Source organism: Suncus etruscus, chromosome 12, assembly GCF_024139225.1.
Source record: "Suncus etruscus isolate mSunEtr1 chromosome 12, mSunEtr1.pri.cur, whole genome shotgun sequence".
NCBI classification, from domain to species: domain Eukaryota; kingdom Metazoa; phylum Chordata; class Mammalia; order Eulipotyphla; family Soricidae; genus Suncus; species Suncus etruscus.
The window spans coordinates 85,288,995-85,306,967 of NC_064859.1; the positions used below are offsets into that span (position 1 = coordinate 85,288,995).

The window sequence follows — 17,973 nt, forward strand, 5'->3', positions numbered from 1 at the left end:
ACAAATAAATGACAAGTTTAAAATGAGGTCTCAAATCATACCTTTAAAGTACTGCATTTAAAAATAATGGCTAAGTAGACTGATAAAAAGAAATTTTGATATAAAGATGTTTTGTTTTTTTTGTTTTTGGGCCACACCCGGCGTTGCTCAGGGGTTACTCCTGGCTGTCTGCTCAGAAATAGCTCCTGGCAGGCACGGGGGACCACATGGGACACCGGGATTCGAACCAGTGACATAAAGATGTTTAATCCTACTAAAGCTAGTTTTAGTTGCATTGAAATCAACAAGGAAAATTAAAGGCTTTAAAAATTGGGTATTCTGGGGCTGGAGAGGTGGTGCTAGAGGTAAGGTGTCTGCCTTGCAAGCGCTAGCCAAGGAAGAACCAAAGGACCACGGTTCGATCCCCCAGCGTCCCATATGCCCCCCCACCCAAGCCAGGGGCAATTTCTGAGTGCTTAGGAGTAACCCCTGAGCATCAAACGGGTATGGCCCAAACCCCCCCTCAAAAAAAGGGGGTGTTAAAAAAATTGGGTTTTCTGGGGAAAGGAGAGATAGCACATCTTTAGGGCATTTGCCTTGAACGCAGCCGATTCAGGAGGAAAGATGGCTCGAATCCTGGCATCCCATATGCGCCCCCCCTGCCTGCTAGGAGCGATTTCTGAATGCAGAGCCAGGAGTAACCCCTGAACGCCGCTGGGTGTGACCCAAAAAACAAAAAACAAAACAACAACATCAAAAAAGGTATTCAGGGGCTGGAATGATAGCACAGCAGGTAGGCATTTGCTTTGCACACGGCTGAACCTGGTTTGGTCCCCAGAGCTTGCCAGGAGTAATTTCTGACTGCAGAACCATCAGTGTGAGTGCCATCAAGAGTAGCTCAACATCCCCCAAAGTATTTATTTAAAAAAATGTACAATACTGCTAAGTATTTTAGAACGTACACAATACACACACATTTACACAAACAACCCTCTTAAAACAGGGTGAAGTTTCTAAGCTAGCCACTATCGTGGCTAAGTGCTTGCATTTGTGGGGCCTAGGTTTTTGTCTCAGACCACATGAATCTCTGTGCAGAGCCAGTACTAGTTCCAAAAACCAACAAAACACAAATAAACCTAGAAAAGGGGAGGGGGGTCCTCAAATTTAATGTCAGACTTGTACTGTTGTCCTTCTAGAGCTCCCTTTAGAACACTCATGTCTACCTCAGCCATTATAGCTCCTCTCTCTCTCTTTCTTTTTCTTTCTTTCTTTTTTTTTTTTTGGTTTTTGGGTCACACCCGGCGGTGCTCAGGGGTTATTCCTGGCTGTCTGCTCAGAAATAGCTCCTGGCAGGCACGGGGGGACCATATGGGACACCGGGATTCAAACCAACCACCTTTGGTCCTGGATCGGCTGCTTGCAAGGCAAACACCGCTGTGCTATCTCTCTGGGCCCTATAGCTCCTCTCTATATATTCGTTGTTGTTGTTTTTGGGCCATACCCAGCAGTGATCAGGGGTTACTCCTGGCTCTGCTCAGAAATTGCTCCTGGCAGGCACAGGGGACCGACCATATGGGATGCGGGATTCGAACCACAGTTGGTCCTGGGTCAGCTGCTTGCAAGGCAAACACCCTACTGCTGTGCTATCTCTCTGGCCCTCATCTATATTTTAACATACAAAAGCATCAGATTTTCCTGTAAGTGAAATGTTTAGACTTAAGCCAAGTGACACTGAATAATAATGGATAAAGAAACACACACACAAAAAAAATCTTTTATTTTTGGTTTTTGGGTCATACCTGGTAGGACTCAGGGACCACTCCTGGCTCTACACTCAGAAATCGCTCCTGGCAGGCTCGGGGGACCACCTGGGATGCCAGGATTCGAACCACTGTCCTTTTGCATGCAAGGCAAACGGCTCCATGCTATCTCTCCAGCCCCCACAAAATTCATTTTTAAAAATTTTTTAGAAAAAGCATACAATAGGAGTAAGTTCACAAAAATAATTCAGACCTACCTAGAACCATGCTGGTCTTGAGAGAACTCCACTATGTGTCCAATCAAGTCTCTAAGTTGAAGGTTTGGGAAGCGGTTGTTTCTGAAATCTTCCAATAATCTACTTCTGCCAGAAGGCATAATATCGGACCTATTATAGCGGAGTCGAGAAGGAGGAAAGAGCTGGCTGCTGGAGCTAAAGAGACTGGAAGTGCTTGAGGCACTTCGATATTTTGCTTCTGCTCCAGGTGCTGCAGAGATATATCGACCACTACCATTTGTCAGTCCTCCTACAACAAAGCAGCTGTGGTCAGCAAGTCATTTGGACAAGGTCATTCTGCAAATAAGAGTTACTTCAACTAAAAACAGCACAGAAATAGTCATTCAAGAATTCCTAATTTGTTACAAGCGAAAACTAAAATCAGAGGGAAACTCAGGTATAACTTAATGTGTGTAGTTTATAGGGAGAGTAGGACGAAAACATGAGAAAAACAAAACTGTATTAATGCTATATCTAATGTCATATACAAAAACTGCTTCTTAGAAAGAAGACTGGTTCAAAACATAACATCTAATGCCATACATACAAATATCAGTAGCATAGTATCAGCAACAAAAATTTCAGTTATGCTCACAAGCAAATTAACAGCTAGCAAATGCAGTTATTTTTAAGTCATTAAAAAGTTTAACTGGTGTTAATATCATGTGCTACATCTGTAATTATTTTAAATACATTTTAAAGTGTATTAACATGTATACTGTGAAAAGAAAAAAAATCTTAGTTAACCCACTGATCAAGATTTGAAGTTAAAAGAACCCTATAGTATTAGACAATATAATCCAGATTAGTCACTTTAAATTATTAAAGAATTTTTAACTATTCATAAAAGAATTATTTTTTACAGTTTATGGCAATAAATAGCACTTATTCCTAGAGCTTGAGCCCTGATCACTGAATCAAGTACATAAAAAAAACTCTCACATATCCTATTCCAAATAAGATCATCCAAAGCCAGTCAACAGAAACAAAAATTTGTTACAAATAACAGCTTACAGGTACTTGACAGTGTCCTTTTAAAAAAGAAAAATGTATAGAAAATGGTACAAGTGAAGATTTTAGTCGTTCATATAAACAAAATCCATCGTTAGCTGTTTACTATTACATAAGCCATTTTTATGAAGAGTAGTGAAATGAATACAATACGATCCATGTCAGTGGGTACTGATGATGCCAGGACACACTGTCAGTGCAAGTTACAGAGGCACTGAGGCCAAAAGAGTTACAAACACAATGAGTTTAAGAACCTCAAGAGTGAGCTGAACGCAGTTCTCTTTTACTTTTTCTCCCTGCTGTCCTGTTTCTTTAATTTCCAAGAATCCAGTACAATGCACTTTATTATTAATCGAGTCCTCAGTCTTTTCTCCAATCTAAGTACCACAAAACATCACAACCACCTACATGCAAATTACATGGTGCCTAAAACAATGTCAGCTAGATAACAGGTACAAAATAAATATGCATGGAAAGACAAATAAGAGACCTAGAGATGACAAGTATCTATTTCTTAATAGTTCTGAGTCTTCCCAGCAGTGCCTTGAGGACCTGAAGACCACTCTTTACTAAAGTTGGTCCAGTTATAAGGATAAAATAGCTTTAATGCTTGGGGCCATGCAGTAAAGGACTCCACATACAATATGTATTACAATAAAGTATAATCTATTTCTTTAACCCAGAGTATGAGTATTTTTACATTCAGTTTTATACTTCTTGGTATGGTTCAACAAACTATTTTATACATTAAATTCAAAATTTCAAAATCATTCCAATGCTAGATTGTATTATCACTACTTCTATTTATCTAGTTCCATCAGTGTTTACAAGTATCAATCGAAAGGGTGCCCTGTTCACCACTTGTTTTCTTATAAACTGCAATTCTATTTCCCAGTTTAAATACCACTTTGAAAATGCTATGTTCCTCTCGACATTTCCAAACTTGTTTGGTCTACCACCCACTTGTTAAGGAGAGGGGAAAAATACACTCACTGTCCCCTGGAAATACCTTTTTATTGCAAATAAACAGAAAGGATCCCACCCAGCACTTGAGGTTACTACTTCCCCATCATCCCAGTGTGTCTTCTGTGGTAGACTGACCCATTCCCTCAATTTCTCAATAACTACTTCAAACCTATTCTCTTAAAATTTCCTATAAGCTAAGTTTTTACTACTTGTTATCATCTCTGCTCTATTGTTGATCTTTACCTCAAATATAAAGCCTAATTGTCTCTCTTTATCCTTAATGCACTAAATTTTTCCAACAAAATTCAAAATATGTTCCTCAGATAATCACTGTCTGTTTTATTTGGTATCTTGTAAGGAATCTTATCACAATGACACAAGAATTTCTTCCATGATAAGTTGTCTTTAATTATATTCCGCCAACTAACATCAAATTCAATGTACCCTGATAAATGATTTAAAAATAATTTCAGGGCCAGCGCAATTGCACAGCAGTAGGTTGGTTTTACCTTGCACGCAGCAGATCCAGGATGGACCTGGTTTGATTCCTGGCATCTCATATATATATACACACATATATATATACACATATATATATATATACACATATATATATATACACACATATATATATACACATAGCCAGGAGTAACCAACCCCTGAGCGTTACCGGGTATGGCCCAAAAACAAACAAAAAAAACAGAGATGGAAAGAATTCAGCAGGAAAGGTGTTTGCCTTGCATATGACCAATAATATTTCAATCTCCAGCACTCTATCTGATAGTGGAACCCTGAGCTCAAGTGAATACTGAGCTGGGAGTAATTCCTGAACATAGCCAGGGCTTGTTAATAGTGGCCCAATCTCCCTAGACTGCCTCAAATTCACCAGAATACCTTCCCTTACAAAGTAAATGAACATTAAAAACCCAGTTCATAATATACAGTAAATATCTACTTGTGAAAGAGGGCACACTTAAGCAGTTCATAGGAAGCCCGGACCTGGTTCAAAGCTGAGAATGTTACTGCTTGAGCACGTAAGCACCCAGGATCAAATCAAATCCGGGTCAGATGCATTCAGGCACATGCCCAACAACTGTACTGGCCCCACATATAGTAAATATTTTTAAATCGGTTGTCTAACATTGATTAGCATTCAAAATTTAATTGGAAGTTAAGTAGCATTCCTCAAAACAAAGAGTCAACACTTCAAACCAGTTATAATTATCAAAACACACAGTTCAAGATCAGCAATATAGTCTCAACTGAATGGAGCCCCTAATCAATTCATTCTCATTAAGAAAACAAACAAAACCAGGCTGGAGAGAGCACAGTGGTAGGGCATTTGCCTTGCAAGCAGTCGACCCAGGACTGGCGGCATTGGTTCGAATCCTGGCATCCCATATGGTCCTTCCATGCCTGCCAAGAGCGATTTCTGAGCAGAGAACCAGAAGTAACCCAAGTGCCACCGGGTATGGGCCAAAAAAAAAAAAAAAAACAAAACCAACCAAACAAACAGACAAAAAAAAAACCACTACCACCACCACCACCCTGGGGCCGGAGAGATAGCATGGAGGTAAGGGCATTTGCCTTGCATGCAGAAGGGCGGTGGTTCGAGTCCCAGCATCCCATATGGTCCCCTGAGCCTGCCAGGAGCGATTTCTGAGCGTAGAACCAGGAGTAACCTCTGAGCACTACTGGGTGTGACCCAAAAACCATTAGATAAATAAATAAAATAAATTAAAAAAAAACAAAACAAACAAAAACAACCAAATCAACAACAACAACACACCAACACTATTGAGGGGGCTGGAGAGATCGTATAATGAATAAGGCGGACCCAGGTTTGATCCTTGACAGCAGAACCAGGACTAAGCCCTAGGCATGGTCTCCACACCAAAACCAAGCATCAGTTACCTAAACCAGTCATGCAAGTGCAATCAGCTGATTTGACAGTTGTGTGCCATTATAAAGCTCCTAATCCTAATAATTATAGAAAAGAAATTTCGGCAATTATATCTAAGAGATACTGTGTTTACAAGTTCTTTACAAAAAATATGAATATAAAATGTGTATGAAAAAAGGAGAGGCAGAATGTGGCAAAATAACATGGGACACACATTTGTGTTTGTGTGCACATGCATGCGAGGGAGCTAGAGACCCAGGGAGATAAAACTAGTGTTCCTATCTGACACGCAGGAGGCCTGGGTTTAATCCCAAAAGCATGGCCCAGAGCGACCCCAGCAATGCTAATGTTCACTGCTAATGTGAATCAACAATTTCAAAAAAAAAAAAAAGGAGGGGGGGGGAATATGGGTGAAAGATACTCTGGAATTCTCATCACTATCTTGTTTCTTAATTTATTCCAACATTTAAAGCAAATATATAAACAGTTCAGCTATATTTGTACTGCAATTATGCTATTAACAGTAGGAATCAGGAACCCTTCAATTTAGCTCTTAATACGCTGTATCATAACCACATCAGTGGGCAGATTTGGGGCAGTGAAGGGGGCATTGCCTATAGGATGTGTGTGGCAGAACCAATTATGTTCTTGTCTCTGTATTCAGGAATCAATTTTGGTGGATCGCTATTAGAGTGATAAGACAAGAATTATCCCAAACCTCTAAAAGGCAAAGAGGAACAGACCTACAGTGAGGGGGGTTATCTAGATGCTATCTTGAGGTGACTTCCATTCTTCAGATTTTTTACCTCCTTCCCAAGATATGCTTTCCATTTTACTGTGACAAGTAGGATAAGAGAAGCTAAGTACCTTATGAAGGACTCATAGTTAATAAATTATCTATTTAAAAAAAACCTTAAATGTGAACTTTCCATTAGACTTCATGAGTACTTAATGCCACATATCAATCTTAAATCAGGGACAAATTTGATATTTCATAAAGGAATAAATACCACCAAACTTATCTGGTTACATTAACTATTTTTAATATGAAGAAACATTTTAGTGGGGGGGGGACTTGAGATTTTCATGAGCTTAAAAACCAAAGTGATGGATGCAGTTAGAGAAATAACTAAATTGACAACAAGACAATGTGAATGAATGAGGGAAGTAGAAAGCCTGTCTCAAAAAGGGGGGAGGGTTAGGGAGGTGTGAGATTCGGGGCAATGGTGTTGCACTGGTGAAGGGGGGTGTTTTTTTATATGACTGAAACCCAACTACAATTATGTTTGTAGTCAAATTATATAAAGATATTAATGAAATAAAAACAAAGGAAAACAAGTACAGGACACCAAGGCAGCATCTGCCTGTAAGAGTTAGTCACATCACAGATTACCAGTCCACATACAATGTGTGAATATAGGTCAACTAGGGCACAGATAGACTGGTAATAAAAGAGTGCTCTCGTGCACGCGCGCGCACACATGTACACACACACACACACACAGTCCACACACGAATGTGTGAATATAGGTCAACTAGGGCATAGCGAGACTCGTAATATAGAGCACGCGCACACACACACACACACACACACACACACACACTAACCCAAAATGATATTAGATAAAAAACAATCTTCCACATAACTAAAGTCTAATATATAAAGGTTGGCTGTATGCAAGGTAAATTAAACTGAGCAAGGTCTATCCTAAATATCCAGGGCCTCAAATCATTAATCTTTAGAGAAATTTAAAGAATCTTTGTGATGACTATATATTTAGATATCTACCCAGAAGAGCAATAGTGTAAGATCTATATGAGCCATGAAGCCATATTCAGCCATCCACATGGCCAGAAGACTTGCCCTGCATATATCAAATCAAGTCATCCTAGCAAAATTGTCCTTAGTTTTTTTGTTTGGTTTTGATTTTTTGGTCATACCCAGTAGTGCTCAGGGTTTACTCCGGGCAGGCATGGGGGACCATATGGATGCCAGGATTCGAATCACCATCTGTCCTGAATTGGATGCGTGCAAGGCAAATGCCCTACCACTGTGCTATCTCTCCAGCCCCTAGTTTTTGTGTTTGGGTGGGGAGGTGGTTTGATCATATTTGGCAGCATTCAGGGGTTACTCCTGACAGGCTCGGGGGACCATATGGGATAGTGGAGATCAAACCTGGGTCAGCAGTGTGCAAAACAAACATACTACCCGTTGTGCTAAGGCTTCAGTCCCTCTGCTATTCTTTCAATTATAACCATCAAACTATATCTGCATTTATTTTTGAATACTCTTGTGGAGATTTCATAGCCCTTCCTAACTGGGGTGAATAATAGGAAGAATTTATGTAATCCCAATATCTGCTTCCAGTTAAGAAATTGGGGAGATGGGGCCGGGCGGTGGCGCTAAAGGTAAGGTGCCTGCCTTGCCTGCGCTAGCCTTGGACGGACCGCGGTTCGATCCCCCGGTGTCCCATATGGTCCCCCAAGCCAGGGGCAACTTCTGAGCGCATAGCCAGGAGTAACCCCTGAGCGTTACCGGGTGTGGCCCAAAAACCAAAAACCAAAAAAAAAAAAAAAAAAAAGAAATTGGGGAGAACTTTGATGCTAGCCAAACTATATTATAAGCATCTTTATTTTTTCTCTTTTGAAGTGTTAAGTATTGTAACATACTGATTACAGAACAAAGTGACAACAGTCAAATAATACTTTAATATAAAATATCTTCTCTAAATTCTACTTTTTCTTCCTCCATCTCTAAAATATTTTTAAGAGTAGCAAACATTCATCAAAAACATAAGCAGATCACTTAAGCAAGTGCAATTCACTAGCAGTTAGTGAGCTCTGAAAACTTGTGAAGCCAGGGAAAAAGTCTTCTTTCCCCTAATCTAATGGATAAAATAAACAACAAAAAAAAAAAATCTCTGCTAAATTTGGCATGGGGGTAAGAAGAGACTAATGGGAGGGGGGTTTGTCTGGGTCATACCACTTGGTGCTCAGGGGTTACTCTTGGCTCTGTGCTCCAAAATCACTTCTGGCAGGCTGGGGGACCATATGGGATGCTGGGAATCGAACCAAGGTCTGTCCAGGGCTGGCTGCATGCAAGGCAAACACCCTACTGAAGTGCTATCACTTCAGCCCCAAGACTATAATATTTTTTTGGTCTCTAGCCACACCCAGTGGTGTAATCAGAGATTACTCCTAGCTTGCTCTGGAGACTATAGGGCAGGGGTCTCAAACTCAATTTACCTGGGGGCCGCAGGAAGCAAAGTCGGGGTGATCCTTGAGTGCAAAGTCAGTAGTAAGCCTTGAACACTGATTGGGAGGTGTGACCCAAACAACTAAAACAAAACAAAACAAGATTCCTCTAGGGCAGGGCCACAAAATGTTGTACGGAGGACTGCAAACGGCCCGTGGGCCGCAAGTTTGAGACCCTGCTATAGGGGATGCCAGGGATGGATAGAATCCAGATCAGCCATGTGCAAGTCAAGCACCCAAACCACATTACTATCACTCTGGCCCCAAACGATGGTAATTCTAATGTGGATAATGTAATTACTAAAAAGACTATAGTAAGGCAATAACAATCATATTGTAACTGCTAGTTTTTGTGTCTACTCATTTACCACAAAACCATAAATGATGATGGTGGGTAGGGATGGTATGTTTTTTCCCTCAACACTATCCCAGACAAGCAGAGAATTTGGCATGTAAGCATGCTATATGAACTAAACTTTGAGTAACACACAAATTCTAAAATGGAGTCAATAAAACTATATACAAAGTAAGGATCAGTCTAAATACAAGTGAAACATTCCTACTATTAGCTAAAAGAAATCTGTCTTGGTTTGTTTATGGGCCATACCAAACAACCTTCAAGGGCTACTCCTTTCTGCACTCAGGGGCCCATATGGGATGCTGGAGATCAAAACCCAGATGGCAATGCATAATCCCTATGTGCCCTACTATCACTCTGGCCCTGAGTTAAGTATTTTAAAATGTATCACGATGTACAGTCAGTTAATATAAAAACTAGTAGTAGGCACAGACAGGACTGGTATGCCATGTCCTGAATACTGCTGAGATGGTCAAGGACGAGTATTATAGTTGATGCCTGACCCAAGCAACATACCTCTTAGCTTGGTTATCAAGTACTGTTTAGGGCTGACTTTTTACCCTGAGCATTTACTTGGGAGTTCCCTTATCCTCAAAATAGTAATGAAATATTTTAAGAGGCCCTGGGGGTAAAATTTTGGGTTAAAAGGTAAATTTTATTAATTAGGAAGTGAAAACCATGAAGATATCAGTCTAGTGACAAACTTCCCCATCAACTCAACAACAGGCAACATTGAAATTGGTCCCTTTGAAAAAAATTCACAAATGTAAGCCAAGAGGAAAAGATCAGGAGCAAGCAGGAAAAGATCTTATTTGGCCACACCCTGTCTCAGCACTCAGGAAATCAATCATTTAGGATTCCAAGTTAAGTGCCCTACCTGCTGTTTCTATAGCCCTAACCCCAGGAAAAGATTCTTTGATCAGACAGAAAAAAAAATTAAGCATTCTGAGAGGCAGCAGTATTATTTCTTAGAATAATTAATATAAGGGGCTGGAGACAAAGTACAACAGATAGGGCTCTCTTGCCTTGCACACAGCCGACCCAGGTTGTGCAAGTGTGGAGAGGGGAGATTTGCTCAATCCAGGTAAATGACAGGAAATAACCTCACAAAATACATTTCATGATCAATTCCTGAGACTTCACAGTTCCACCGTCCTTCTGCATGCAAGGCAAACAACAAGCTAGGAATGCAAACAGACAAGACCCTAAAAACTAGGGCTGGAATGAAGCTCAAAAGTAGAGTGCTTGCACGAATGAGCCCTGGTCACCACACCCCCACCTCACAAAATATCCCAGTAATATTTTTCTTTCTTTTCTTGTTTATGGGACACATCCAACCATGCTCAAGGATAACTCCACTCCTACCCATAACCCCACTGCCATGTGTCAATGGCTAGAGACCAGCTCCCTGGACTTAGCCGGCTCGGAGAGGAAGCAAGACAAGTGAGGAGCAGGGTCTAGTGCTCACATCTCACAACAATGACATCTGCTGATGCTTCTAGCACATGGTGACAGGAATGGAGGTTTATTGGGCACGTGTCAGGAAACAGTGCTGGGAAAAAAGGGAAATTAAAAACAAAACAAAAAACCCACTCTGGCTCTATGCTCAGGAACCATATGGAGTAACGGGATAAAACCTGGGATGGGGGCTGGAGCGATAGATCAGTGGGTAGGGCGTTTGCTTTCATGTGGCTGACCCAGGCTTGATCTGCAGTATCCCATAAAGTTTCCCGAGCCTGCCAGGAGTGATCCCTAAGTGCTACTACTGGGCACTTAGGCCCAAAGGCCAAGAGTGTAAGTCAGTCACTCTCGTTCCCCAACACCCAATAACACCACATGCTGCCGGGTGTGACCCAAAAACCAAAAACCAAAAAAAAAAAAAAAAAAAGAATTAAGTAGTATACTTAGAAGGTGATTTACTAAAAGCACCCTCATTCCAGTGCGAGGACAAGAATTCATCACTAGTTCAGTCTGAATGCAGAAACCAAGACCCTAGCAGCTGTGAGATCTGTGATCCCAAACAATTTCTAACATTGCAGCCTGATGCTTGCCAGCACTACAGCTAAAGTTCACTTCTAGCAAGTCCCACAACTAAATGTTTGGACCACTTTTAACTGAATGCATACAAGCTCCAGTTATCACGAGAGTGAAAATAAGGTGATGAAGAATGGATGTATCACATTATCAATAAATGTGACCTTTTTGTTTGTTTGTTTGTTTGTTTGTTTTTGGGTCACACCCGGCAGCGCTCAGGGGTTACCATTCCTGGCTCTATTCTCAGAAATCATGCCTGGCAGGCTCGGGGGAATTATATGGGATTGCTGGGATTCGATCCACGGTAATTCTGCATGGAAGGTAAATGCTTTACCTCCATGCTATCTATCTCTCTGGCACCTAAATATGGGCTTTTTAAAATGCATAAGGAAATAGTCCCCACTTAATTAGTTCTAAGCAACTGTAATAATAACTTATGCACGCTAAGATTTTTAAAACGGATGTGCAATTTTATTTCCACAGGTGTGTGGATTATCTCTCAGCTGTCTTGATCCTATGACTCCTGAAGAAACCAGCTCCAAAGATATACAATCTAGCATATTTTAAACACCAGAAAGCATGTTAAATATTGTATAGACGCCGCCAAAGGAAAAGTACAGAATAAATTAATTTCATGAACAGCATGCAAAAATCAAGTCTAAAAATTTACTGTGGGACTATACTTGTTAACCATGTTATCCAACACTCACAAGAATTAAATAAAGTTAAAGAAAATTAAGATTGCTAAGTTTTTTTTTAATAATCTACATTTAATTACAGAGATATACTAAAATATTGGTTTTAAGTTATGGCCAAAATCAGGTATTATAGATACAAAATTATTAGGGCCTGCGGTCACAAACAGCACAATGGGCTGTAGCAGAGGGTTAAGTGCTGCATTTAGTAGACTAGTATTTCATCCCTGGCATACTCAGAAATCCACAAGCACTGAGCCAGGACTCATCCCTGAGTACTATGGGGTATGCCTCAAAGAAACCCCCCCTCCCCAAAAAAGAATTCAGGTTATAAGTATTGAAGTGCTGGTCCAAGTGATAATTCCCCGAAACTATTAAGAATCCTTCCTGAAGCACCTATATGCTAGATTCTACAGTCTGAAAATAAATATCTAGACTGCTGTTTAATTATTGAGATATCTAAAAAGCCATTTATAAACCAATATCTGAACAACACAGAATAATGCCTAACAACACAGGATGGCTCTAAAGCACAACATAAGCATCAAGAGTTGGCAGGATTCTGACCTAAAACTTACTTATGAAAAAAAATGACAAGACGTGACAAATATAATCTTAACAAATAAAACACAAAAACTTGATCAAAATCTATTCTTGGGTTAAGTGTTCCACATTTCTATGTTTATTTCCAAGTTGCAAAGGTATGTCTTTTATGGGGTGGTGGGAGTGAGTTTGAACACAAAATAACAGAAATCAGAAGCTGAGTAGCTCCTGTGACTAAGAACAAAAGATGAAAAATGAAGGACGGTGCTAGGCTAAATATGATTGTTTATGCAAATAGCAGACCTAAGTCCCCCCACACCAAAATAAGTTAATTGGTTTAGCTAATTGAGTGTGCCAGAAAACCAAAGGCACAAAATTTGTGGCTGAGAGTAGTGTTTAGAGAAAAGCCTAGCCACAAAGATACCTTTGTTACACATAAGCTAATTGAGCACTGGGAAAAAATAGACAGCAAAATTTTAGTTTTTGTGGAGGATTATAGAAATCCAAAATATAATTTACTTAATTTGATGTCTGAAGATTCATACACGTTTGATATCTAAAACCTTTAAAATATGCAGTAAATGACATGAATAAATACCTGGGGGGGGGGGAGAAGATACCCACCATTTCAATTAACTTGGGCGAAGTTTTAATATGCAGATATAAACCAAAGTTCTTGTCTTAAAATAGCCCAACTTTAAGTGTACAAGCCTAGAACATTTTTGCCCCCTTACATGTAGAACATGTTCAAAGGTAAGAGAGTAGATGGAACAAATTTATAAGAGTCTCTAATTAAATTCACATACCCTGATAAAAATGCCTGGTAAAATGATCAAGCTTTCCAAGGCCAGAAAACCTGTAAACTAAAATTGTCTAAGTTCAACTATGTGACTTTTAAAAAATGGTGTGCAAAAACTTTTGATAGTGAAATTTCATTGGCATGTATAAATTGACTTTTCAGATGACCTAAAACACACACAAATCAAAATCACAGACAAGAGAAAACACACCACTGTTATTTCATAAAAGAACATAAGTAGAATAGGGTCTTTACCTCACTGTACATTAGACCCTCACTTAGAATTTTCACAACACAGAACTTTTAAAAAAGGCAAATTATCTAAAAGCAAAAGCAATTTGGCATGTTTTATCCAACATCAAATATTTTACACATAATATAAACACACAAAAAACACACTTACATGTATACATACAAATAAAAAGGGTTTTGGTTGTTTTTTTTTACCTAAATGCAAACTGGATGAGGATCCATGTGATGAAAGTGATGGCGGTGGCGTAAGTGAATGTCCTGGCGTTTGGCTTGGCAGAGGCATGCCTATTGGACTTGGAGAGGAGGAAAATCCCAGACTATTGTAAAATGGTTGCCCTATGGGTGCTAGGCTGCTACTAGATCTTTTGTACAAGTCAGAGCTAGTAGATAGAGACTCTCTCCTTGTGGCACTACTACTTGCAGAACTGCCAACTGAAGAAGAAATAAAAAAAACCCTAATTACATACAGTGTTAACTGAATAAAACCTATCCCCAACTCTTGCTGGGAAATAACAGAAGTGATCACAATAATTATTTTGAGAAACACTGGAGAAGATAATTACTGTGATAACTATACATACTAGCTTATTAATCATAAAAGGGTATAAATGCACCCCAAATAAAGTAACCAAATACTTAACAGCGTCATATTTTCATTATTTCACACAGATTTATCACTGACACATGATTACTGTGCTTTAATACCCTGGTATGATTTTTAACCTAGAATTTTAATTGTTTTCATTAGGACATACTAGAGATAAATTTCAAGAAAGTTAAAAGTTTGGTAATATTCTAGTCTCTGGAACTAGGTTTTTTGACTTCAACTCAATGTTGAAAAGATCATTCTGATAAACACTAATATATTGCCCTCACCATTCTTACTGATTTAGAGGCTTCAGTTTTGTGTTCAAATCATAGTCCATTAAGCTCATATTGGCCCGAATATTAGTTAACTGTGAACTATAGATGGTAGCTTACTCCTTAGCACCTTTTGCACTATATTGTCCCTCTTCACCAACTGAAATGCTATACAAAATTTTTTTGAAAATAAGCTTTTGCTTATCCCTCGGCTCTCTAAGTAAGATTGTTCTTTTTTGGAAGAGGGGAGGGGGCTTGGGGGTAATAACAAGTGATGCTCAGGGATTACTCCTGGCAGTGCTTGGGGACCATATGGGATGCCAGATATTGAATCCAGCCAGGTCCAAGGTTGTGTGCAAGCAAGTGCCTAAACCCCTGTACTGTTGCTTTGTCCTTTCTATACCTAAAATTCCTAACACTCCCTAATCTAATTAAAAACTCCCCTAATTGGCCCGGAGAGATAGCACAATGGCATTTGCCTTGCAAGCAGCCGATCCAGGACCAAAGGTGGTTGGTTCGAATCCCGGTGTCCCATATGGTCCCCCATGCCTGCCAGGAGCTATTTCTGAGCAGACAGCCAGGAGTAACCCCTGAGCACCGCTGGGTGTGGCCCAAAAACCAAAAAAAAGAAAAAAAAACAGAAAAAAAAACTCCCCTAATTAAGACTGGTCAGCAACTCCCCCCCACCCCACAAACAACTCTCTAACAATTCCTTACTGCCCTACACTGTAAATTTACTGTAAATTTTTATTTAATCTCAAATTACAGTATTAATCTTCTAGCACTTTTATGGTTCACAAAATTCACAAGAAAAATATGGTAGAATTACATTACCATGTAGTTATGTTTGCTCAAAAGTGCAACCCAAGACTTGACTATCAACATAAGCATCAAATTATTTACCAGGTGTTAAAAAGGGCTGTTCAAACTCCCAATTCTTCCCTCTCACTTTTCCTCCCTTTGGCTTTTTAGTTCATACCCAGTGTGCTCAGGGCTTACTCCTGATAGGACTTGGGATAATATGGAGTACATACATACTAGGGGTGAAGTTCAGGTCAGTTGCATGGAAGGCAAGAAAGAGTCTTTCTTGTTTTACTACCTCTCCAGCCCTTCTTCCCTCTCACGTTTAGTCAAGTAAGCTCAGTTAGACCACACTGTTAGGCATGCTTCTTTCCTTTCCTAAGCACTGGCCTCTCTCTTTTTGTACTGAATTTTGTACTGAAGGGAATTTCTCACTACATGTCTTAACTTTTCAATATTTTATAGGACAAGCTCTATATTCGGACCAATATGGTAATTCTTTTTTTAAAAAAATTTAAAGCTTCTGTCTGGTCTTAGTTTTCTAAACACAGGTCAATTTTAAGTAAGTCATACAAGTTAAAGAGAAAATTAGGTAGAGCACATGATGGGTAGAACAAGTTGAACTTGCAATACAGATAGGAAATAATTACAATGATTATGTCCAATTAAAAATTCTGTACAAAACAAAACAAAAACCAGGCTTACACAACTACACTAAACAAAATTGATAATGCTATTCAACCTTTTATTCAAGTCAATCTGTGAATTCTGAAAGAATGGCTTTACTGAAATTTTCACACATCTTTTAAGGTATATTATGAAAGTAGTAGGAAGCTACATGCATTTTAATAGCAAAGACAAATATAAACACCAATGTAGTAAAAATAGCTCTTTTTGAATTTGGCAATACTGTCAATGTATACATTAACTAAGCTCATTTAAAAGGACACTGTCAAACTAATTTTTCTAAAGCACAGCTCTATTTTAAATTGCTATTTATTTCAGAAAACATTTTAATTGACAAGGAAAAAACATCAGCTCTCCAACAAGAGCAGCGACATTATCATTCCCCTAGCAAATAACCAAAGAAACAAGAATTTTGACACGAGATTATTTTCCTCCGGAAGGGAAAAAACAAGTCAAATATTTAAAAATAATCCATAACAGTTCTTTTTTTTTTTTTTTTTTTTTTTTGTGGTTTTTGGGTCACACCCGGCAGTGCTCAGTATTACTCCTGGCTCCATGCTCAGAAATTGCTCCTGGCAGGCACGGGGGACCATATGGGACGCTGGGATTCGAACCGATGACCTCTTGCATGAAAGGCAAACGCCTTACCTCCATGCTATCTCTCCAGCCCCATCCATAACAGTTCTACTCTGAACATAAGCTGGTTCGTGTTTTTATAGATGCCTAAATAATTTGCAACAGTCTATGAAATAGAAAGTACAACTAAAATATCTAAGAGGCTAGACAGACAATGAAGTCATAATCACTATCAGTTGTAAAATATTAAGTTACAAGCTTTCAAGTAGAACATGATTAGTCATATAAAAGGATGAGTGAATCACTATATTGCAGTGGCTAAGTTTCCTAGACAGCTGTACTACAGACTAGGGTCTTTGATAATTTAATTATATGGAGATGGGAATAATGTACTGTGTGCATATAATCAGATTTCAGATTTCCTATCATTTTGGAATTATGATGTAAAATGGAAACAAGTAGACTTCTAAGACTAGCATAAGCTAAATGCTCACAAAATGTCCAAGAGGAGAGTGATTATAGACTATTTACTTGCAGTCAGTGGTGGCAAATAATGCCCTCTGAAGCAAGATAAAAACAAGATACATACTTGACAAAAGAATGAATAAGGAAGGCATGAAGAGGACCAATCTTTGAAAAAGAGGCAGGTTATTTATATAAGGAAATATACCTTTCATGCCAACCTGTTTCTGGATATTGAGGGGTGGGATATTATTAATAAAGAACAGGGGCTGGTGAGGTGGCGCTAGAGGTAAGGTATCTGTCTTGAAAGCGCTAACCAAGGAAGGACCGCAGTTCGATCCCCCGGCCTCCCATATGGTCCCCCCAAGCCAGGGGCGATTTCTGAGCGCTTAGACATGAGTAACCACTGAGCATCAAACGGGTGTGGTCCAAAAGACCAAAAAAGAAATAAAGACCATTTGAAAAATAACTATGGGGCTTATCAGAGATCTCTATTTTTTCTAGATTACATTTATTGATAATTTACAGTGCCCTATTTACTTTAAGTTTGGAGGTTTTTTATTTTTTTTAAAGAAACTATCCATTCTTTATTGCCTCAAAAATCTGTGTACAACCTTTTCAAAATTTTATGTTGAGTATGTTATTTCCCTATTATTATTTCATTAAAACTACAACTCATTCTGCATCTAAAGGTATACTGTCATTTTATTCCATTCCTCGATTATAAATATGTTAACAGAAACTGTACCAGGGCAA

The 17,973-nt window shown here is 39.1% G+C and overlaps 1 protein-coding gene across 9 annotated transcripts in view; it reads right to left on the bottom strand.

Moving 5' to 3' along the window:
* The window catches only part of PUM2 (pumilio RNA binding family member 2), an 81,527-nt gene that overhangs the window by 13,834 nt on the left and 49,720 nt on the right, over positions 1-17,973 (bottom strand). For 4 of the 9 annotated variants that reach the window (XM_049784817.1, XM_049784816.1, XM_049784822.1 and 1 more), the window contains 2 exons: positions 14,026-14,262; positions 1,997-2,264 (listed from right to left, as the gene is read on the bottom strand). In XM_049784817.1, the coding sequence (XP_049640774.1) occupies positions 1,997-2,264; positions 14,026-14,262 (505 nt within the window). Of the gene's footprint in view, positions 1-1,996; positions 2,265-13,585; positions 13,643-14,025; positions 14,263-17,973 lie in introns of all 9 variants that reach the window. The other 5 variants (XM_049784813.1, XM_049784815.1, XM_049784814.1 and 2 more) reach the window with 2 other exon arrangements.